Here is a 15,303-nt window from a genome sequence, read left to right as displayed (position 1 = left end):
TCATGTATTCGTCCAGGTGCTTCTTTTGCCCTAAATGTTGATTTTCCTGCTCTTCGGATGCTGCCTGAACTGCAGTGCTTTTCCAGCACCACTCTAATCTAGAATGCTGATATTGTGTCTGCCTTCATCACATCCTCTGGCAGCATGTTCCAGGCACTCATCACCCTGGAATAACATTATTGCTATAGATATATCTGTGGCGAGTTCGTGATGTCGACTGGATATTGCTGGATGTAAGGTGTATGTTTAAGCTCCATTTACTACATTGTTAAGCTTCTAGTAATGTATTCACAAAGATCTTGTCTGTTCAAATAATCATAAATGATCCTATATCATTATTTTAAAAAGTGGTCAATCAACCCCATAGGGCAGTCAAATTAAAAAGCGAACTAGCCATTTAGTTCACATGTTTTTTGATGAGCCTTCCGTGTGCCACTTAGAGTCATAGAGATGTACAGCACAGAAACAGACCCTTCGGTCCAATCATAGAGATGACCAGATATCCCAACCCAATCTAGTCCCACCTGCCAGCACCCCGCCCATATCCCTCCAACCCTTCCTATTCATATACCCATCCAAATGTCTCTTAAATGTTGCAACTGTACCAGCCTCCTTACTGATTTATTTTCACATATAACAAGTGACACATTCTAAAGTACTTAACTATGATACTCATCAAGATGTTTAAAAGACATGATCAAATCTAAATATTTGAGGTTTCTTTCTGTATATTGAAAGTATGCATCAGAGCATTCAACAGTGCTTATCTTTCAACAAAAATGTTACACTACAGTTCACATCCATGTACAAAAAAGTAAATTAAGACTTGATTACACTTCTCAAATTACTGCTTGATTGTAGTTAGTTTTATTGAAAAATGATACATAGTATTTGCAATGTTGAGATACATACTCATTCTCCAATCTACCTAGAATTCTTTTCTGGCTTTAGAATATCAGCAAAATCCATTAGTTTTGTAGGGGGGAAAAGCAGGGGAGTTAACGTTGAGTCCAATGGCCCTTCTTCATAAGTTTTTTGCTTTATTCCATTAACTTTATCCTACACACAATACAGGAAAGTACCCCCAAATTGTCTTATTCCAATTTCTTAAAGCTCTTCAGTGATTATACCTCTCCCTGTAATATAAGCAGCTTTATGTTTAATGTAGGAAATTAACAACTGCTGAAATTTATGGCAAAAACACCTGGATCATTTTTCTCCCTCTTAATCTTAAAGCCATTCCAGAAGCCAAATAATCCAAACAGTTGTACTGCATAAAATTAAGTTGTACTTAAATATAATCCCCTTACTAATTTCTCATACAAAAAGAACAAACAATAAGAAGTGATTTTCTAAATCAAATAAGAACTATTTTATTCATTATTCAAAATGTTGATTTGAAGCCATCAATGCACTTAAATTTTGAAGTATTCCTCTATTGCATTTGAATCGCTAATATCCTTTTCTTCCTCTGAAACGAGTTCTGTTATCCAGCTTTAAAACAAAATTAATTGGACATTAATAAAGTGCAATGTTATAATGCTGATGCAGCTATTGGGACAAATTAGGTATTAGTACAGCCATATCTTTCATGTATGATGAAACATTATACTCCATTAGTTTCTTCCAAATTCCCAACTTGTTTTTGCACTATAATTAAAAAAGGTACCAATAGAATAAGCCTTTTATATTTTGAGACAGTATCCTGAAGATCAACACTCTTATTGAACATTTCTGCTCTATCATGAGTTATCATTTCCTTATCAATCCCATTCTGTCTCACACTTTTCAAAACCATGCCAAGTCATAAATCTGGAATTCGCAGTGAGCGGCAAAGCAAGTGCCTCAAAATAAAGTGATGTTAAGAAAAGCAACAATGTCTGAGACAAGCACTTTGACTTTCCTGCCATACAGCAGATTGTAGCATTCTGTAATGGGGATCATGATTATGGTGCTACAGTAACGTGATCAGGCTGTAAAAACAATCCAATCACATTAAAAATCTGAAAAACATGTGACCAAGTGTAGCATGAAAATCAATTAAAGGGATAAATAAAGATTGAGAAACAAATAACATGTAGAGAAAGAAGCTAAAATATCTTGAAGTTAAAAATATCTAGTTATTAGTAATGATCCATAGACAGAATTATTTTTTAAGCCCAGGTCAATTGACCAATAATAATTACTACTCATGCACTTAAAAACTTGGCTACACTTGTTATAGGTTTCTAATAACTTTGCTAGAGCAAAGGGAAATCTTCACAACTGAGTGACCACATTATGTAGTTAGGGGAGACTGGCAATTCAGCCTATAGTGAAGCTGACAATAACAGACCATCACCTTCAGCACTTCCGCAATCTACCTGCCACATGCTAAATCCTGAAGATACAACTAGTTTCAGAGGGGTAATAATGGCCAACACTGAGTTTATTTTGAAGTCATTCCTCAACATCTGACTAAGGCTACAATGTCAGAATTACCAACATAATATTGTGGGCAACAGTCACCAAATCAAAAGCATAAACATGCTAGATGAGATCCAAGAGAGTTGGAAGATTGGCTATCACTAAACTCTCAAATCAAAACTTGTAAGAAGGTATAATCACACAGTCATGGATTTAAAAAACACTAAAAATGGCTATTTAAGATTGATACATACCATTGATCTTTTACATTCAAAGAAAGTACGTTGTAATGCCGTGCAATGTCCTTCTTTTAGGCACTGTTTTGGTGTCTTTCCTTCCTACTTGAAATACAAAGGAATTAAAATTTAGGTGTATTGGATTAGACTTGTCTGTTTGCTAAATAAGACATGAAGAGAGCTAGTCCACTGACTATTGGCATTTTGGGAGTAATTTAGCTAGGTATTGCTTCCAAAGGTGTACTAACATAATTGCTAACAGTTTGCACTCAGGAAGTCTTGCTTTGCTCCATTGAATCATACAATAGATAGGGCACAGAAAGGGGTTATGTAACAAAGCTCCAGGTCCCTGGTGTAAAGTCGTCAGAAAATATATGTGATGTCCAGAACTGAATAATGTCATAGAAATAGTTCAGCACAGTTACTTACTGAATATTGTCAGCACATCTAGTAGTTTGCTTTTGCACTGCTTCTATTTTTTTGTATTCCTGACTTCAATTACAAAACCAAAAATACCACATACCTTTTCACATGCGTTCAGACAAATTTAATCAGCTGATAAGATTAGATTAGTTGCTGTGTGGAAACAGGCCCTTCGGCCCAACAAGTCCACACTGACCCACTGAAGCGCAACCCACCAAGACCCCATTCTCCTACATTTACCCCTTCATGTAACACTACAGGCAATTTAGCATAGCCAATTCACCTAACCTGCACATTTTTGGATTGTGGGAGGAAACCAGAGCACCCAGAGGAAACCCATGCAGACACGGGGAGAATGTGCAAACTCCACACAGACAGTCAGTCGCCTGAGGTGGGAATTGAACCCGGGTCTCTGCTGCTGTGAGGCAGCAGTGCTAACTGCTGTGCCACCCAGCCACCCAATGTGATTCTTATCACATCATAAATTAAGAAATTATTCTAACATATTATCAACTTCAGTTGTGCAGTCTTACACTTAGTGCCATATAAGTGTTACGATAAATTGTCTGCTATTAAGAAAGGGTGCCATCCTTAGAACGATAGAGAAACCATCGGCATCCGAGGAGCAGGAAAAACACAGGTGTTGAAGGTTTGGGTGTCGTTCAGCACCTTCAGCACGCAGTCATGTTCCAGTAAGCAGCTCCTCAGGTCCTCCCTGACCCCGGCACACGCTCTGCCGTCCTCCTCCTTCTCCTCATAATACTTTGGCATCACTGGGCCGCCGGGAAGTCAACACGAGGACGAGCCTCCCTCGCTGGCTCGTTCGCCTGCCCACAGACTCCCTAATCCTCGACAAATGTCGCGGCCAGGCCTCCGATCACTCTAGAACAGGATCACCAGAACACCCCCATCCTCACTACATTGACAACAACATCTTATCGACGTGAACTAACCACGACCTTTCACCTTCCCGCCCGCTGGGGTGAGGGGAGGGTGGAGCGGGAAACTCGCCAAGTCAATGCCGCATGGAACTTTGGGGCTTGTAGTTCCTTCTTAACGCATCTGTCCCCCTTGCCCGCGCGCGAAAGACTACAGCTCCCATGCGGCACCGCGCCAAGGCGGTCGCTGTCCTGCTGGCTCCACGTAGTGGCGCATGCGCCTGGCGAAGGACCACAACACCCAGGCAGCCCCGCGACAGTGCGACGTCGGCGCCGTTACCTGCGACGGTCGGGGTTTGTTTTCTGATTCGGCTGAAGGTTTGGGGGGAGGGTAGCACCTTATACATCCCCCCCCCCCCCTTACCTCCCCTAACTCCACCACCCTTGGGGTCTGGGTTAGTCGTGTCCTGAGGTAAGATCACAAAGCTAGGGAACACTGGGGCAATGGCGGACGGACGCTGTTTCCGGACTGTGTTGTCAGGGAGGTCGAGGGAGATCACTGGGCCTCCCCTGGTCAATAGGATCCGTCCCGGGGAGATCACTGGGCCTCCCCTAGGATCCGTCCCGGGGAGATCACTGGGCCTCCCCTGGTCAATAGGATCCGTCCCGGGGAGATCATTTGGTCAGAAGGATCTCCTCCAGGGTGTGCAGTTAGGAGCTGCACCTTACAGGCAATAAATCCTGAAACAGGAATCGCTGGAGAAACTGAGCAGGTCGAGCAGCATCTGTGGAGAGAAGCGTCGACTCCCCTTCTCCTTTGATGCTGCTTGATCTACTGTCCTTTTTCCAGCTCAACTCTTTATCCACTCTGACTGTCCAGCATCTGCTGTTCTCACCATCTCTCCTCAGTCGAGAGAAAGCAAAGTTAGCAACGTTAATGTGCATTTAATGTCCATTGAGCCTTCTGATTTTGTTTAAGATTTCTAGCACCCGCAGTTCTTTGTTTTAGTTTTAATTTGGGAGTCTGGCTGTCTTATCCCATTGTTGAACATTATTCTGCTGCATAATTCACAAATGGTTTTGGATTCATCTTTTCTGTGTTCATTCATTCACATCGTGATTTCAGAGAGTTAAATTCTGCTCAGAGTTGTCAGGGAAGAGTTGTCTGAGTTGTCATTCCTGAAGAAGGGCTCATGCCCGAAACGTCGATTCTCCTTCTCCTTGGATGCTGCCTGACCTGCTGCGCTTTTCCAGCAACACATTTTCAGCTCTGATCTCCAACATCTGCAGTCCTCACTTTCTCCTAAATTCTGCTCTGTGTCTGCTCTTTACACATTTCATAAGAGGTAAAAGGTGGAATTGTATGTGCCATCCATTTTCTTCTCAATTCCTCCCTCTAATGTGTTCTGTCGATCTTCACCTTCCAAAAACTGTCTCTGTCTAAAATAAAAAAGAACTCAATGAACTGCAGTTGCTTGAATCAGAAACATAAACAGAAATGACTGGAAAAGCTCAACAGATATGGCAGCATCAGTGGAGAAAAATTAGAGTTATGTTTTGTGACCAGTGACCCTTCTTTGGATCTTTCTACTTAATGCTGTAATGATATGACTATAGTATTGTCATTTTGTTATTAGATTCCATTTTTCTTCAGCCATTTCTAGCATTTCTTCATTTATCTTTCTGTCTGTGTATGATATGTAGAAAATTCACCTACAGTGGATGTGTCAGCTGACAGGGAGAAGGTGGGAGGATGTTGATAAATGAATTTCTCATTTGGAAAGCTGTATCAGGAACAATTGGCCAAATTCCATCCTTCTGCATTAATATCATTGATTATATGATGTTCACATTCAATTTTATTTATTTCTGTTGTTATGATGAAGTGCAGAACTAATGAGCAAGATGTTCATTTCAGTTGCTGAATAGTAGCACCTGTTGGAAGCTGGGTCTGAGATCATATTTGTGATCTTTGTGATATTCATCGCTACCTTTGTTATTGTCTACTGTATGCATGGAACAGGGTCATTTGTTGAGGAATTAACCTGAATTGAAGACTTGAAGGGAAAAAAAGCAAAATGAGATTCTATCAATTTCAAAACTTCTGAGATTTAAAAAATGTTTTCAATATGATATGTTTGTCATTCAACAGAAAAATGTCGATCATTTCAGGGACTCCGCTGGTTATGTACTAACGCTTGCACTTGTCATGTCAGCATGCCTCAGAAATTTCATGTTGTTACATGCTTTTGAAGAATTGCTTTGGTTATATGCAGGCAAATGTGGACATGGGGGCCATTTTACTGTTTTGTAATGATTTCTAAGGATTGTCTTCTCTGCTTCAGGTTGTCTACTTGAGATGTGACTATCTTTCGGACACTATAGTCTGAAGCCTTTTATCGCTACTTGCCATAGTGGGTAGCTCGCTTCATTTGCTCAAGCTCTGTTTTGAGCTTAAACAAGTTTGCTGGGAAAAATTCTGGTAATAGATTTTGGAATTTTTAAAATAACTTTGCAATGGTTGCAAGTAATAATTTATAACAAAGGTTTTATGATAGGGTGCTCCTGTTTTTGATAACTAACTTTCAAAATGTTAAAAGGAATTAGTGAAAGAGTACCATCAGCAGTTAAAGGATGCTTTGTGATGTCCTCTGACCTACTCCCCTAAACAACATTTCTGACTGCAGATTTGTGGAAATGACCTCACTAACCTATTCAGTTGGTTCAGTGAATACATTGCTGCTGCAGCTTTGCATCATCTGGCTGCGTTGAAAAATAAATTGCTTTTTAAAATATTGCAAATATAATGTATGCAGTGTTAATACTGGTACTTTAACATAGTTACGAATTGAATGTACATTTCTATATAGACACAATCCAGATTTGATATTTATTGGCTTAAGTTAAAAGTGATGAAAGCAAAATTCAGCAAACATACAGTATCAGTCAAGGTATTACAGTCACTTCACCAGTTTGATGGCAGATTTCTTACAAATAGGAATAATTCAGGCAAGCATGCTATTGCCAAGCCACAGAAGATTGGTTAGCAATTGATGTACATGTTTGGAAACTGAATAGTGCAGGAAAGTGATGATTGGAAGTGTAATATGAAAATGTTCTGATTTAGATTTTGTGCTATTTTGTGCAGCAGATATGTTACCAACGACAAGTTATAGTCCCATCAGTCAAGGGAATGGTGCACTAAGTTCCCGGGATGCTGCACGACACACAGCTGGAGCCAAGCGGTACAAATACCTCAGGCGGCTCTTTCGTTTTAAGCAGATGGATTTTGAATTTGCCATGTGGCAGATGTTGTACCTGTTTACATCCCCACAGATGGTATACAGAAATTTTCATTACAGAAAACAGACAAAGGACCAGTGGGCCAGAGATGACCCTGCTTTCCTAGTTTTGCTCAGTATCTGGTTATGTGGTGAGTGTCCTTAAAAAAAAATTCCATTGCAAGAAGCCCTATTATTGGACATGAATTGTGATGTGAAGTCGAGCATGCTGCCTGTTGCATGATTATTAATGAGTAATGTCACTCTAAGATTGACAGTAACATAAACAATTCTTAGGTTTAGTTTGAGAATGTTGTAAACGGTTGTACAAAAGTTGAACATTGCTGAAAAGAGAAACATGTTGAAGCTTTTCCTCTCTCACGCATTAGGCCATTAATGCTACAATGCCAGGTTTCAAACAATCATGACCATTTATACCACAGAAGAATGGAGTGTTAATGGTTTAGCAAATAAAATCTGTTTGGCTGAGCCAATATCATTGAACAAGCAATGGGAACTGTAGGATTCCCAGGTCGCTCAGATTAATGCTTAAACATATCACTTTTGATGGCAGAGAATGGGCCTCTGTGTATACATGTATGTAAATAAACCCCAATATGTACTTATTCAACTATCTTAAATTGGCCTCAGCCAATTTATTTTAGATTTAAATTCTTCAATTGCCTAAGGGGGATTTGAACTTGTGTTTCTGAGCTATTGGTCCAGTAACATATCCATTATGCTACTATACCCTTAGTATGGAATTCTAGAAATCTCAATGTAAATTAAATCTATTCATCCAGTCTGATTCCAGTGTCAACTTTTATTCTATACTCCTGCCTTTAATTTTCCAAATGTGTATTTAAATCCCTTTTAGGCCCTTTCATTGTTTCAACTTCAATAATCTCTACTGCAATGCATTCATTTCCTAATATCATGAACAATAAAAGATCAAAGGACAGCTACAAATATGTTGTTTGTTCATAATTTGCATTTTACTGAGTTACTGATTTGAGTGGCCAAATGGCCTATTTGTGCTATAATTTTCATGATTCAATGTTCAACCTTCTTGCCAATTTTATGATGTCTATTGCAAATTAGTCCTTGGATTAAAAAACATTTGTAAAACAATGCATTGTGGTGAAAATTTGTTAGAATGCAGTATAGTAATGTTTTTATTTGTTCTTTCTAGTCTCTACCATAGGTTTTGGATTTGTATTAGGAATGGGATTTTTTGAAACAATGAAGCTTTTACTTTGGGTTGTCTTCATTGATTGTGTGGGAGTTGGATTACTGATTGCAACATTAATGTGGTAAGTTTTAAAACATTTTGGTTTTGTACCTTGGCCTTGCTACTAGGCATATCGAGTGCAGGAGACATAGAATCATAGAGATGTACAGCATGGAAACAGACCCTTCGATCCAACCCGTCCTTAGGTCTCTTTTATATCTTTCCCCTCTCACCCTAAACCTATGCCGTGTAGTACTAGACTCCCCGACCCCAGGGAAAAGACTTTGTCTATTTATCCTATCCATTCCCCTCATAATTTTGTAAACCTCTATAAGGTCACCCCTCAGCCTCCGACGCTCCAGGGAAAACAGCCCCAGCCTGTTCAGCCTTTCCCTGTAGCTCACAACATCTTTCCGATAGGAAGTAGAGATGTGGAGCAATATTAATTTAAGTAATTGCACCAGGAATAAACAGGCAATCGGTAGCCTGATTTGATGCTAATGAAATAATTTATTAACATGTGCTTTTCAGCAAAGAGCAATGTAACTTAATAAATGTATGGCAACTACTGTCTTAAATGTCAAATTCTACTTTAGGCCCTCTTGTGGAGTAATGATAGTCTCTCTCCCCTTAACTGGGAGGCCTAGGTTCAAGTCCCATCTGTTTTAGAGGTGTGTAATAACATCTTTGAACAGCTTTATTAGAAAAATAGATTAAATTTTAAAAAGCAGGACCTCATTTCTGTTCGTTCTTTTGCTGCTGGTCTATCATTTGTTGTGAGAACCAATCTATCCCTCTTTGGCTCTTGATCGCATGATAATCAGATTCACAGATTGCTGCTATTTGGAAGAAGATCATTTGGCCCATTGTGTAAAATAACAGGGATGTTACTGTAATTTTCAAGTCCCCTACAACAAAACCTTCTAAACTTCTCTACCCTTCCCCAACTCTTTTTTTTCATTGCCTTGAATTGCCTCCTACTCTACACTGTGTGAACAAAACTTTACAGATATTGTCATCTATTTCTCTCCCCTGTCTCTCTCTTCCCCCCGCAAGCCCCCCTCAGACACATATACACATACACAGACACCACTTAAACTTTATACCTGAACATTCCTTTCTGACATGCTGTGCATACTTTGAACCTCTTCCAGTCCTGTCTCCCAGTTTGTAACTCCTCTGCTTTGACTCCAGTCTGTGCCCTTCCATTTCTTCCTCTGTTGTGCCACTGTTGATGTTGATCCTTAGATTGTCATGCCCTTAAACTCTGGAATAAATTTCCAATCCCCTCTCTTTTTCTTCAATATGATGGGGTGGCACGGTGGTTCAGTGGTTAGCATTGCTGCCTTACAACACCAAGGACCCGGGTTCAATTCCCGCCTCGGGGAACTGTCTGTGTGGAGTTTGCACATTCTCCCTGTTTCTGCGTGGGTTTCCTCCGGGTGCACCGGTTTCCTCCTGCAGTCCTAGGTGCATTAGTCAGGGGTAAATGTAGGGGAATGGGACTGGGTGGGTTGCTCTTCGGAGGGTCGGAGTGGACTTGTTTGGCCGAAGGGCCTGTTTTCACACTGAAGGGAATCTAATCATCACTTTCTTCACAAGGTTCCTCAAGTAAAATGGTTCTTAGTCTTAGTAGTTGTTTGTTTATCCTCAAGTATTGGGACCATCTTAATGTTAAAACATTGATAAAAGTCCAATCAGCTGTTCTGTTAAGAGTACACCTGTGATATTTTGTTTCTAGGTTTATTACCAACAAATATTTGATGAAGCCTCAGAGTAAAGGCTATGATGTGGAATGGGGATATGCATTTGACATTCACCTGAATGCTTTCTATCCACTCCTTGTGATCTTGCATTTTATTCAACTGTTCTTTATTAATCGTAAGTGTACTATTTACGTTTACAAAGGTTAATTTTTTGAGCATGTTAAAATTCTTCATTGTTGTTCCAAACTAAATCCTGCCTCTGTGTACCTAAAACACTGAAAAAATAGAAGGGCCAAACTTACTTTTGAATTGTATGGTCTTGAAGTTAAGTGTGGCACAATTAATGTTACTGGAGGTATATGCATTCTAGTACCACCCAACCTTTAATTGCACTACAGTTCTTTAAAAACTGTTCACAAGTCTTTGCTATTGACTTGTTTAAATGTATCTTGGGAGAAACTGTATTTTACAAATTTCAGAGTTAATCTCAGCCCTACTAGCAGCAAAGGTGCTACAGTGGGGGCTGAATAATACTGGTTATGAAGATACAAATTGGACTGAGGTCCTACGCTAAGTTCCTACCCAGCAATTACCGCTGGAAGTATACGAATGCTGGCATTAGTTCGGTATTGGACTCAGTTGTGATGTTCCTGAGATCAGTAAGTTTGGCTGATGCTCGGACTCTATAACAGATATATGGAAATGGTGCTGGAGAGTGCTTGTCAAAATCTGTCATTCAGGAGAAAAGGAGCCAAGTGGTGGAAAAAGAACAGAAAATTTTTAAATCAGACACTTGTCCAGACTCCTTTCTACTATATTTACAATGTCGCAATAAATTACCGCTATTGGTCTTTATTGGTTTTGTCTAAATTTATGCTATGATGCGTTCACTGGTTATGTTCTTTATTTGCAATAAATATGTTATTCATTGCAATGATGTCATTGATAGTAATCATGTGTCATGGGAGGGAAGACCACCATAATTGTTAGCTCCGATTTTCACTAAATCATCTTGATTACCAAAGTTCCTCCATCTCGGCTTACGTTTTCAAAGTTAAGTTTTTATTTCAAACATCATGATGATCAGTTAAATCATCACTACACTTGCACACTATACTCTGTTAATTCTGATCAAAGGTTGTTCAATAGCAGAATGGAGGAAGAGACTCAATATTGTCTTTTCAGGGTAGAAAAATAAAGTTGCCTTAGTTCCAGCAAAACATTGGTCTGCTCTCTCATTAGAGAGACAACTGGTGGTGAGTTTAATATCAGGTCAGGGACAAGTCTGAGAAGGTGGGATCTTCATGGTAACCTCAACCGGTGTGGGAATTGAACCCAATTTGTTAGCATCGCTTTGCAATGCAAGTCAGCCAGCCGAGCTAACTGTTAGGGAATCTGAGCCAGAATCTATTGATAAAATAACTAGGTTGCATTACCGAATTAAACAAAATAATCCAAGGTGCCCTGTTTCTTAAACTGACCAGTTTCTTGCTCTATGTTACTGCTCAAATGTTTGTTCATGCAGTTATTGTAACAGTGATGTTTGTGCTGCAAATGCAGCCAAGATTATAACGTTTTGTGAAGGTTGTAGTTGTATTTAAGCAAGTAATTAATCTTGAATATTTGCTTTGCAGACATTATCATCAGAGATGGGTTTCTTGCTTACTTTGTTGGTAACATCTTCTGGCTGGTTGGCGTTGGATATTACATCTATATTACTTTTCTTGGATATAGTGGTAAATATTAAGTTTTATAATGTTTTATGAACTTTTTTATGAACCCAAAATGAAAGGAGCTAAGTTGTCCACATTTAATTCCTTTGCTTAGTTATTATCTCAGAATATTGTCCTCAGGCGCTGACATTCACTGAAAGTTCAACTCTGTATGGGAGGCTGGGCAAGCATGTCTTTGCTTAATATTCACTTGTGCTTTCCAGGAGAGGTCACACAATACTGTTTGTTTTGATATTTGCTCTGAGAAGAACTAGTAAAAATGTCCACCCTAGTCCATATGATCCTGTCCTGCTGTGCAGTGATTTATGTGTTTAATCCACACTCCGCAGCAAGCCATTTGAATTATACCAAGCTGAGTTTGAAGACTTCAGTTATTATGAGAGGAATTGGACCAGTTGACATGAAGTATGCAGCTGCTATTAGCTGAATATATAACGATTTGTTGTTGAATTACAGGAAATAGACTGGAATTAGTCCATATAATAACCCACATGGTTTATTTTCCTTTGAACAGTTTTCATTTCATGTAGCTACCTATTTATTTTGCAGCTCAGAAACAAGCCCTTCAGCCCATCTATTCTTTGTTGATGCTTGTGCTGCACACAAGCCTCCGATCCTTCATCATCTGACTCCAGCAGCATATTCAATTCCTTTCTCCCTTATATGGCCATGCACTTATTTAGTATTTTTCTTCTTTTAGCATTGCCATTTCTGAAGAACACAGTTGCCCTACTATATCCATTTGGCCTCCTCATCCTTTTGTTCTTGTTATCGCTGGGACTGGGATGGAACTTCACGAAAGGATTGTGCTGGTTCTACAAGTACAGAGTTCAGTAGAAGATTCAATTATCTAATAAAACAGTTGCTAAATATTATGGTTGCTTTTGCTGTGTTGACGATGTGTAATGCAGCTTTAACATTTGTATGATTTGTAAATAAGTACATACTGATATCTACATACCCAGAGATATTTAAGGGATATTTCCAAGAGGAGAATTGCTTTGTTTTTAAATGTTTACTCAATTGTGGCAGAATGTTTTCTATTGCGTGAATGGTTGATCATTGAACCCAGATACCAGATCAGATTGTATATTTTATATTGATCAAACCTTTCAATGAAGTGCATTCCTTTATTAGCAATAGATCTGACAATTTTTTTACAGGTCATAATCTTTTATTAGGAATCTTTAATAAATATTTTCTTTCTGTCTTTCCCTACTTGAGCTATTGCATCAATGAATGTACTCATAGGAGAGGGAAGGGAGAGTGAGAATTCCATCTGGAAGGGACTGGGCAGCACTTATTCTTGAGTGAAGGGGACTGTGGGGAGAATGGGGAAAGGGAAGGAAGTTGTCTTTTAATTTTCAATTTATGTTTCCTTGGTCTTGGTTAATGAAATTCTCTCCTTTCCAGTTAAGGTATTTGACAGGCTAAACAAAAACTGAATGAATTCTTAAAGTCTCCACACGTGAGCCTGCTCGCTCACACTTCCTATGCAAGCTGCAAAACTGGTTAAATTATGTTTTTCTTTGGTTGGGGGTGGGCAAGGGGAATGGGAAACAAATATTCAGGTAGTATTATCTGACCAGTTTGTGTGTTAACACATTTGAAGGCCTACCAGAGGGTATACATTTTTAACAAAAATAAAGTATTGATGCGAACAAAGACTAATGCTAATTTCTTCTATGAACATTAATTATATAAATGATTAGAGATGTGAGGTTGCTTGTGTATTAAAGTATTGACATCACTAGGTAATAGGGTGCTGTAACAACAACTTAGACATAAAATGGTGCTTTAATATACTAAAATGCATATCAAACAAAATTCAACGCTTTCTATGTAACAAGAAATTGGACAAATGATACAGTTTGGTCAAAAAAGTTGGCTTTGAGCAGTACCATTAAACCAGAGATAGGGGTTGGGGCTCACTAGAGCTTGACCTGGACAGCTAAAAGCATAATTACCTGCTGTGGTTTAATGGAAGTTTTAAGTGGAAGCAACCAAATTGGAAGGGCACACAGCTCTCGGTATTACAAAGACAAGAAGGGATTGAATGTTGGGAAAATTTAAAAAGAATAAATGTTTTATAATTGTGATGTTAGACACGTAAGAACAGGAACAAGACATTCAGTCTTTTGAGCCTGCTTCACCAATCAATGAGATCATAGCTGGTCTATGCCATTTTCCTGCACATGATCTCATGAGAGATCATGCCTCACAAACTTGTTAAGAGTTCTTTGATGAAGTGACCAGGAAGATTGACAAGGGCAGGATGGTAGATGTAGTCTAAATAGATTTCAGTAAGGCTTTTGATAAGGTTCCGCATGGTAGGCTGTTTTGGAAGATTAGATTGCATGGAATCCAGGAGGAGCTGGCAAATTGGATACCCAGTTGATTTGACGGTAGGAAACAGAGGGTAATAGTGGAAGGATTCTTGTCGGACTGGAGGCTTGTGACTAGTGGAATGCCTCAGGTGTTAATGCTGGGCCCATTGCTGTTTGTTATCTATATCAATGATTTGGATGAGAATGTATATGGCATAATTAGTAAGTTTGCAGATGACACTAAAGTTTGAGGTATTGTGGACAATGAGGAAGGTTGTCAGGAATTGCATCAGGATCTTGATCAGCTGAGGAAGTGGGCGGAGAAATGGCAAACGGAATTTAATAAGTCTTGCATTTTGGAAAGTCAAATCAAGGTAGGAGTTTTATAGTGAATGGTAAAGCTTTAAGAAGTGGGTGGCACGGTGGGACAGTGGTTAGCACTGCTGCCTCACAGCGCCAGAGACCCGGGTTCAATTCCCACCTCAGGCACATTCTCCCTGTGTCTGCGTTCGTTCCCTCTGGGTGCTCCGATTTCCTCCCACAGTCCAAAAATGTGCAGGTTAGGTGAATTGGTAAACGTAGGGGAATGGGTCTGGGTGGGTTGCTCTTCAGAGGTTCGGTGTGGACTTGTTGGGCCGAAGGGCCTGTTTTCACACTATAAGTAAGTAATCTAATCTAATCAAGTGTAGTTGAACCGAGGGACCTTGGAGTTCAGGTTCTCTGAAAATAGAGTCACAGGTAGATGGCAGTGAAGAAGGCTTTTGGCACACTGGCCTTCATCAGTCAGGGCATTGAGTATAGAAGTTGGGAACCTATGTTGCAATTGTACAGGACGTTGGTGAGGCTGCATTTGGAATATTGTGTTCAGTTTTGGTCACCTTGCTAAAGGAAGGATGTTATTAAACTGGAAAGAGTGCCGAAGAAATTTACAAGGATGTTGCCAGGACTTAATGGTCTGAGCTATAGGAAGAGGTTGGACAAACTAGAGCATAGGAGACTGAGGGGGGAATCTTATAGAAGTATATAAGATCATGACAGACATGGATAGGGTGAATGCACTCAGTCTTTTTCCCAGGGTTGGG

At 39.5% G+C, this 15,303-nt stretch overlaps 2 protein-coding genes across 8 annotated transcripts; one reads left to right on the top strand and one right to left on the bottom strand.

Moving 5' to 3' along the window:
- Positions 1-844: 844 nt before the first annotated feature.
- Positions 845-4,039, bottom strand: LOC122551166 (cytochrome c oxidase assembly factor 5). The gene is made up of 3 exons (XM_043692791.1): positions 3,735-4,039; positions 2,661-2,744; positions 845-1,494 (listed from the first exon to the last, which is right to left on the bottom strand). The coding sequence occupies exons 1-3, from the start codon at positions 3,834-3,836 to the stop codon at positions 1,453-1,455; spliced, it is 228 nt and encodes a 75-aa protein (XP_043548726.1). The 5' UTR covers positions 3,837-4,039; the 3' UTR covers positions 845-1,452.
- A 165-nt stretch (positions 4,040-4,204) lies between these two features.
- unc50 (unc-50 homolog (C. elegans)) lies at positions 4,205-13,561 on the top strand. Of its 7 annotated transcripts, none has more exons than XM_043692244.1 (7): positions 4,235-4,415; positions 6,289-6,425; positions 7,095-7,376; positions 8,417-8,537; positions 10,197-10,336; positions 11,796-11,897; positions 12,595-13,561. In XM_043692244.1, the coding sequence occupies exons 3-7, from the start codon at positions 7,097-7,099 to the stop codon at positions 12,729-12,731; spliced, it is 780 nt and encodes a 259-aa protein (XP_043548179.1). In that variant the 5' UTR covers positions 4,235-4,415; positions 6,289-6,425; positions 7,095-7,096; the 3' UTR covers positions 12,732-13,561. The 7 variants fall into 7 exon arrangements, with proteins under 7 accessions (XP_043548174.1, XP_043548172.1, XP_043548179.1 ...); XM_043692243.1 differs by having other exon boundaries at positions 7,092-7,376; XM_043692239.1 differs by lacking the exon at positions 6,289-6,425 and having other exon boundaries at positions 4,205-4,291.
- The last annotated feature ends 1,742 nt before the right edge of the window (positions 13,562-15,303 follow it).

Source organism: Chiloscyllium plagiosum, chromosome 6, assembly GCF_004010195.1.
Source record: "Chiloscyllium plagiosum isolate BGI_BamShark_2017 chromosome 6, ASM401019v2, whole genome shotgun sequence".
NCBI lineage: Eukaryota > Metazoa > Chordata > Chondrichthyes > Orectolobiformes > Hemiscylliidae > Chiloscyllium > Chiloscyllium plagiosum.
The sequence above is the reverse complement of the archived record's forward strand: the minus strand, read 5'-3'. Positions and strand labels throughout refer to the sequence as shown.

What these genes read in the sequence shown, in the direction of transcription:
- LOC122551166 (XM_043692791.1), bottom strand. Translation starts at nt 3,836, where the DNA reads ATGCCAAAGTATTATGAGGAGAAGGAGGAGGACGGCAGAGCGTGTGCC. An exon ending in AACATGACTGCGTGCTGAAG is followed by an intron (nt 2,745 to 3,734) that starts GTGCTGAACGAC and finishes TATTTCAAGTAG; the next exon opens with GAAGGAAAGACACCAAAACA. An exon ending in TTGAATGTAAAAGATCAATG is followed by an intron (nt 1,495 to 2,660) that starts GTATGTATCAAT and finishes TTTGTTTTAAAG; the next exon opens with CTGGATAACAGAACTCGTTT.
- unc50 (XM_043692237.1), top strand. Translation starts at nt 4,219, where the DNA reads ATGCGCCTGGCGAAGGACCACAACACCCAGGCAGCCCCGCGACAGTGC. An exon ending in CGTTACCTGCGACGGTCGGG is followed by an intron (nt 4,298 to 7,091) that starts GTTTGTTTTCTG and finishes TATTTTGTGCAG; the next exon opens with CAGATATGTTACCAACGACA. An exon ending in GCTCAGTATCTGGTTATGTG is followed by an intron (nt 7,377 to 8,416) that starts GTGAGTGTCCTT and finishes TGTTCTTTCTAG; the next exon opens with TCTCTACCATAGGTTTTGGA.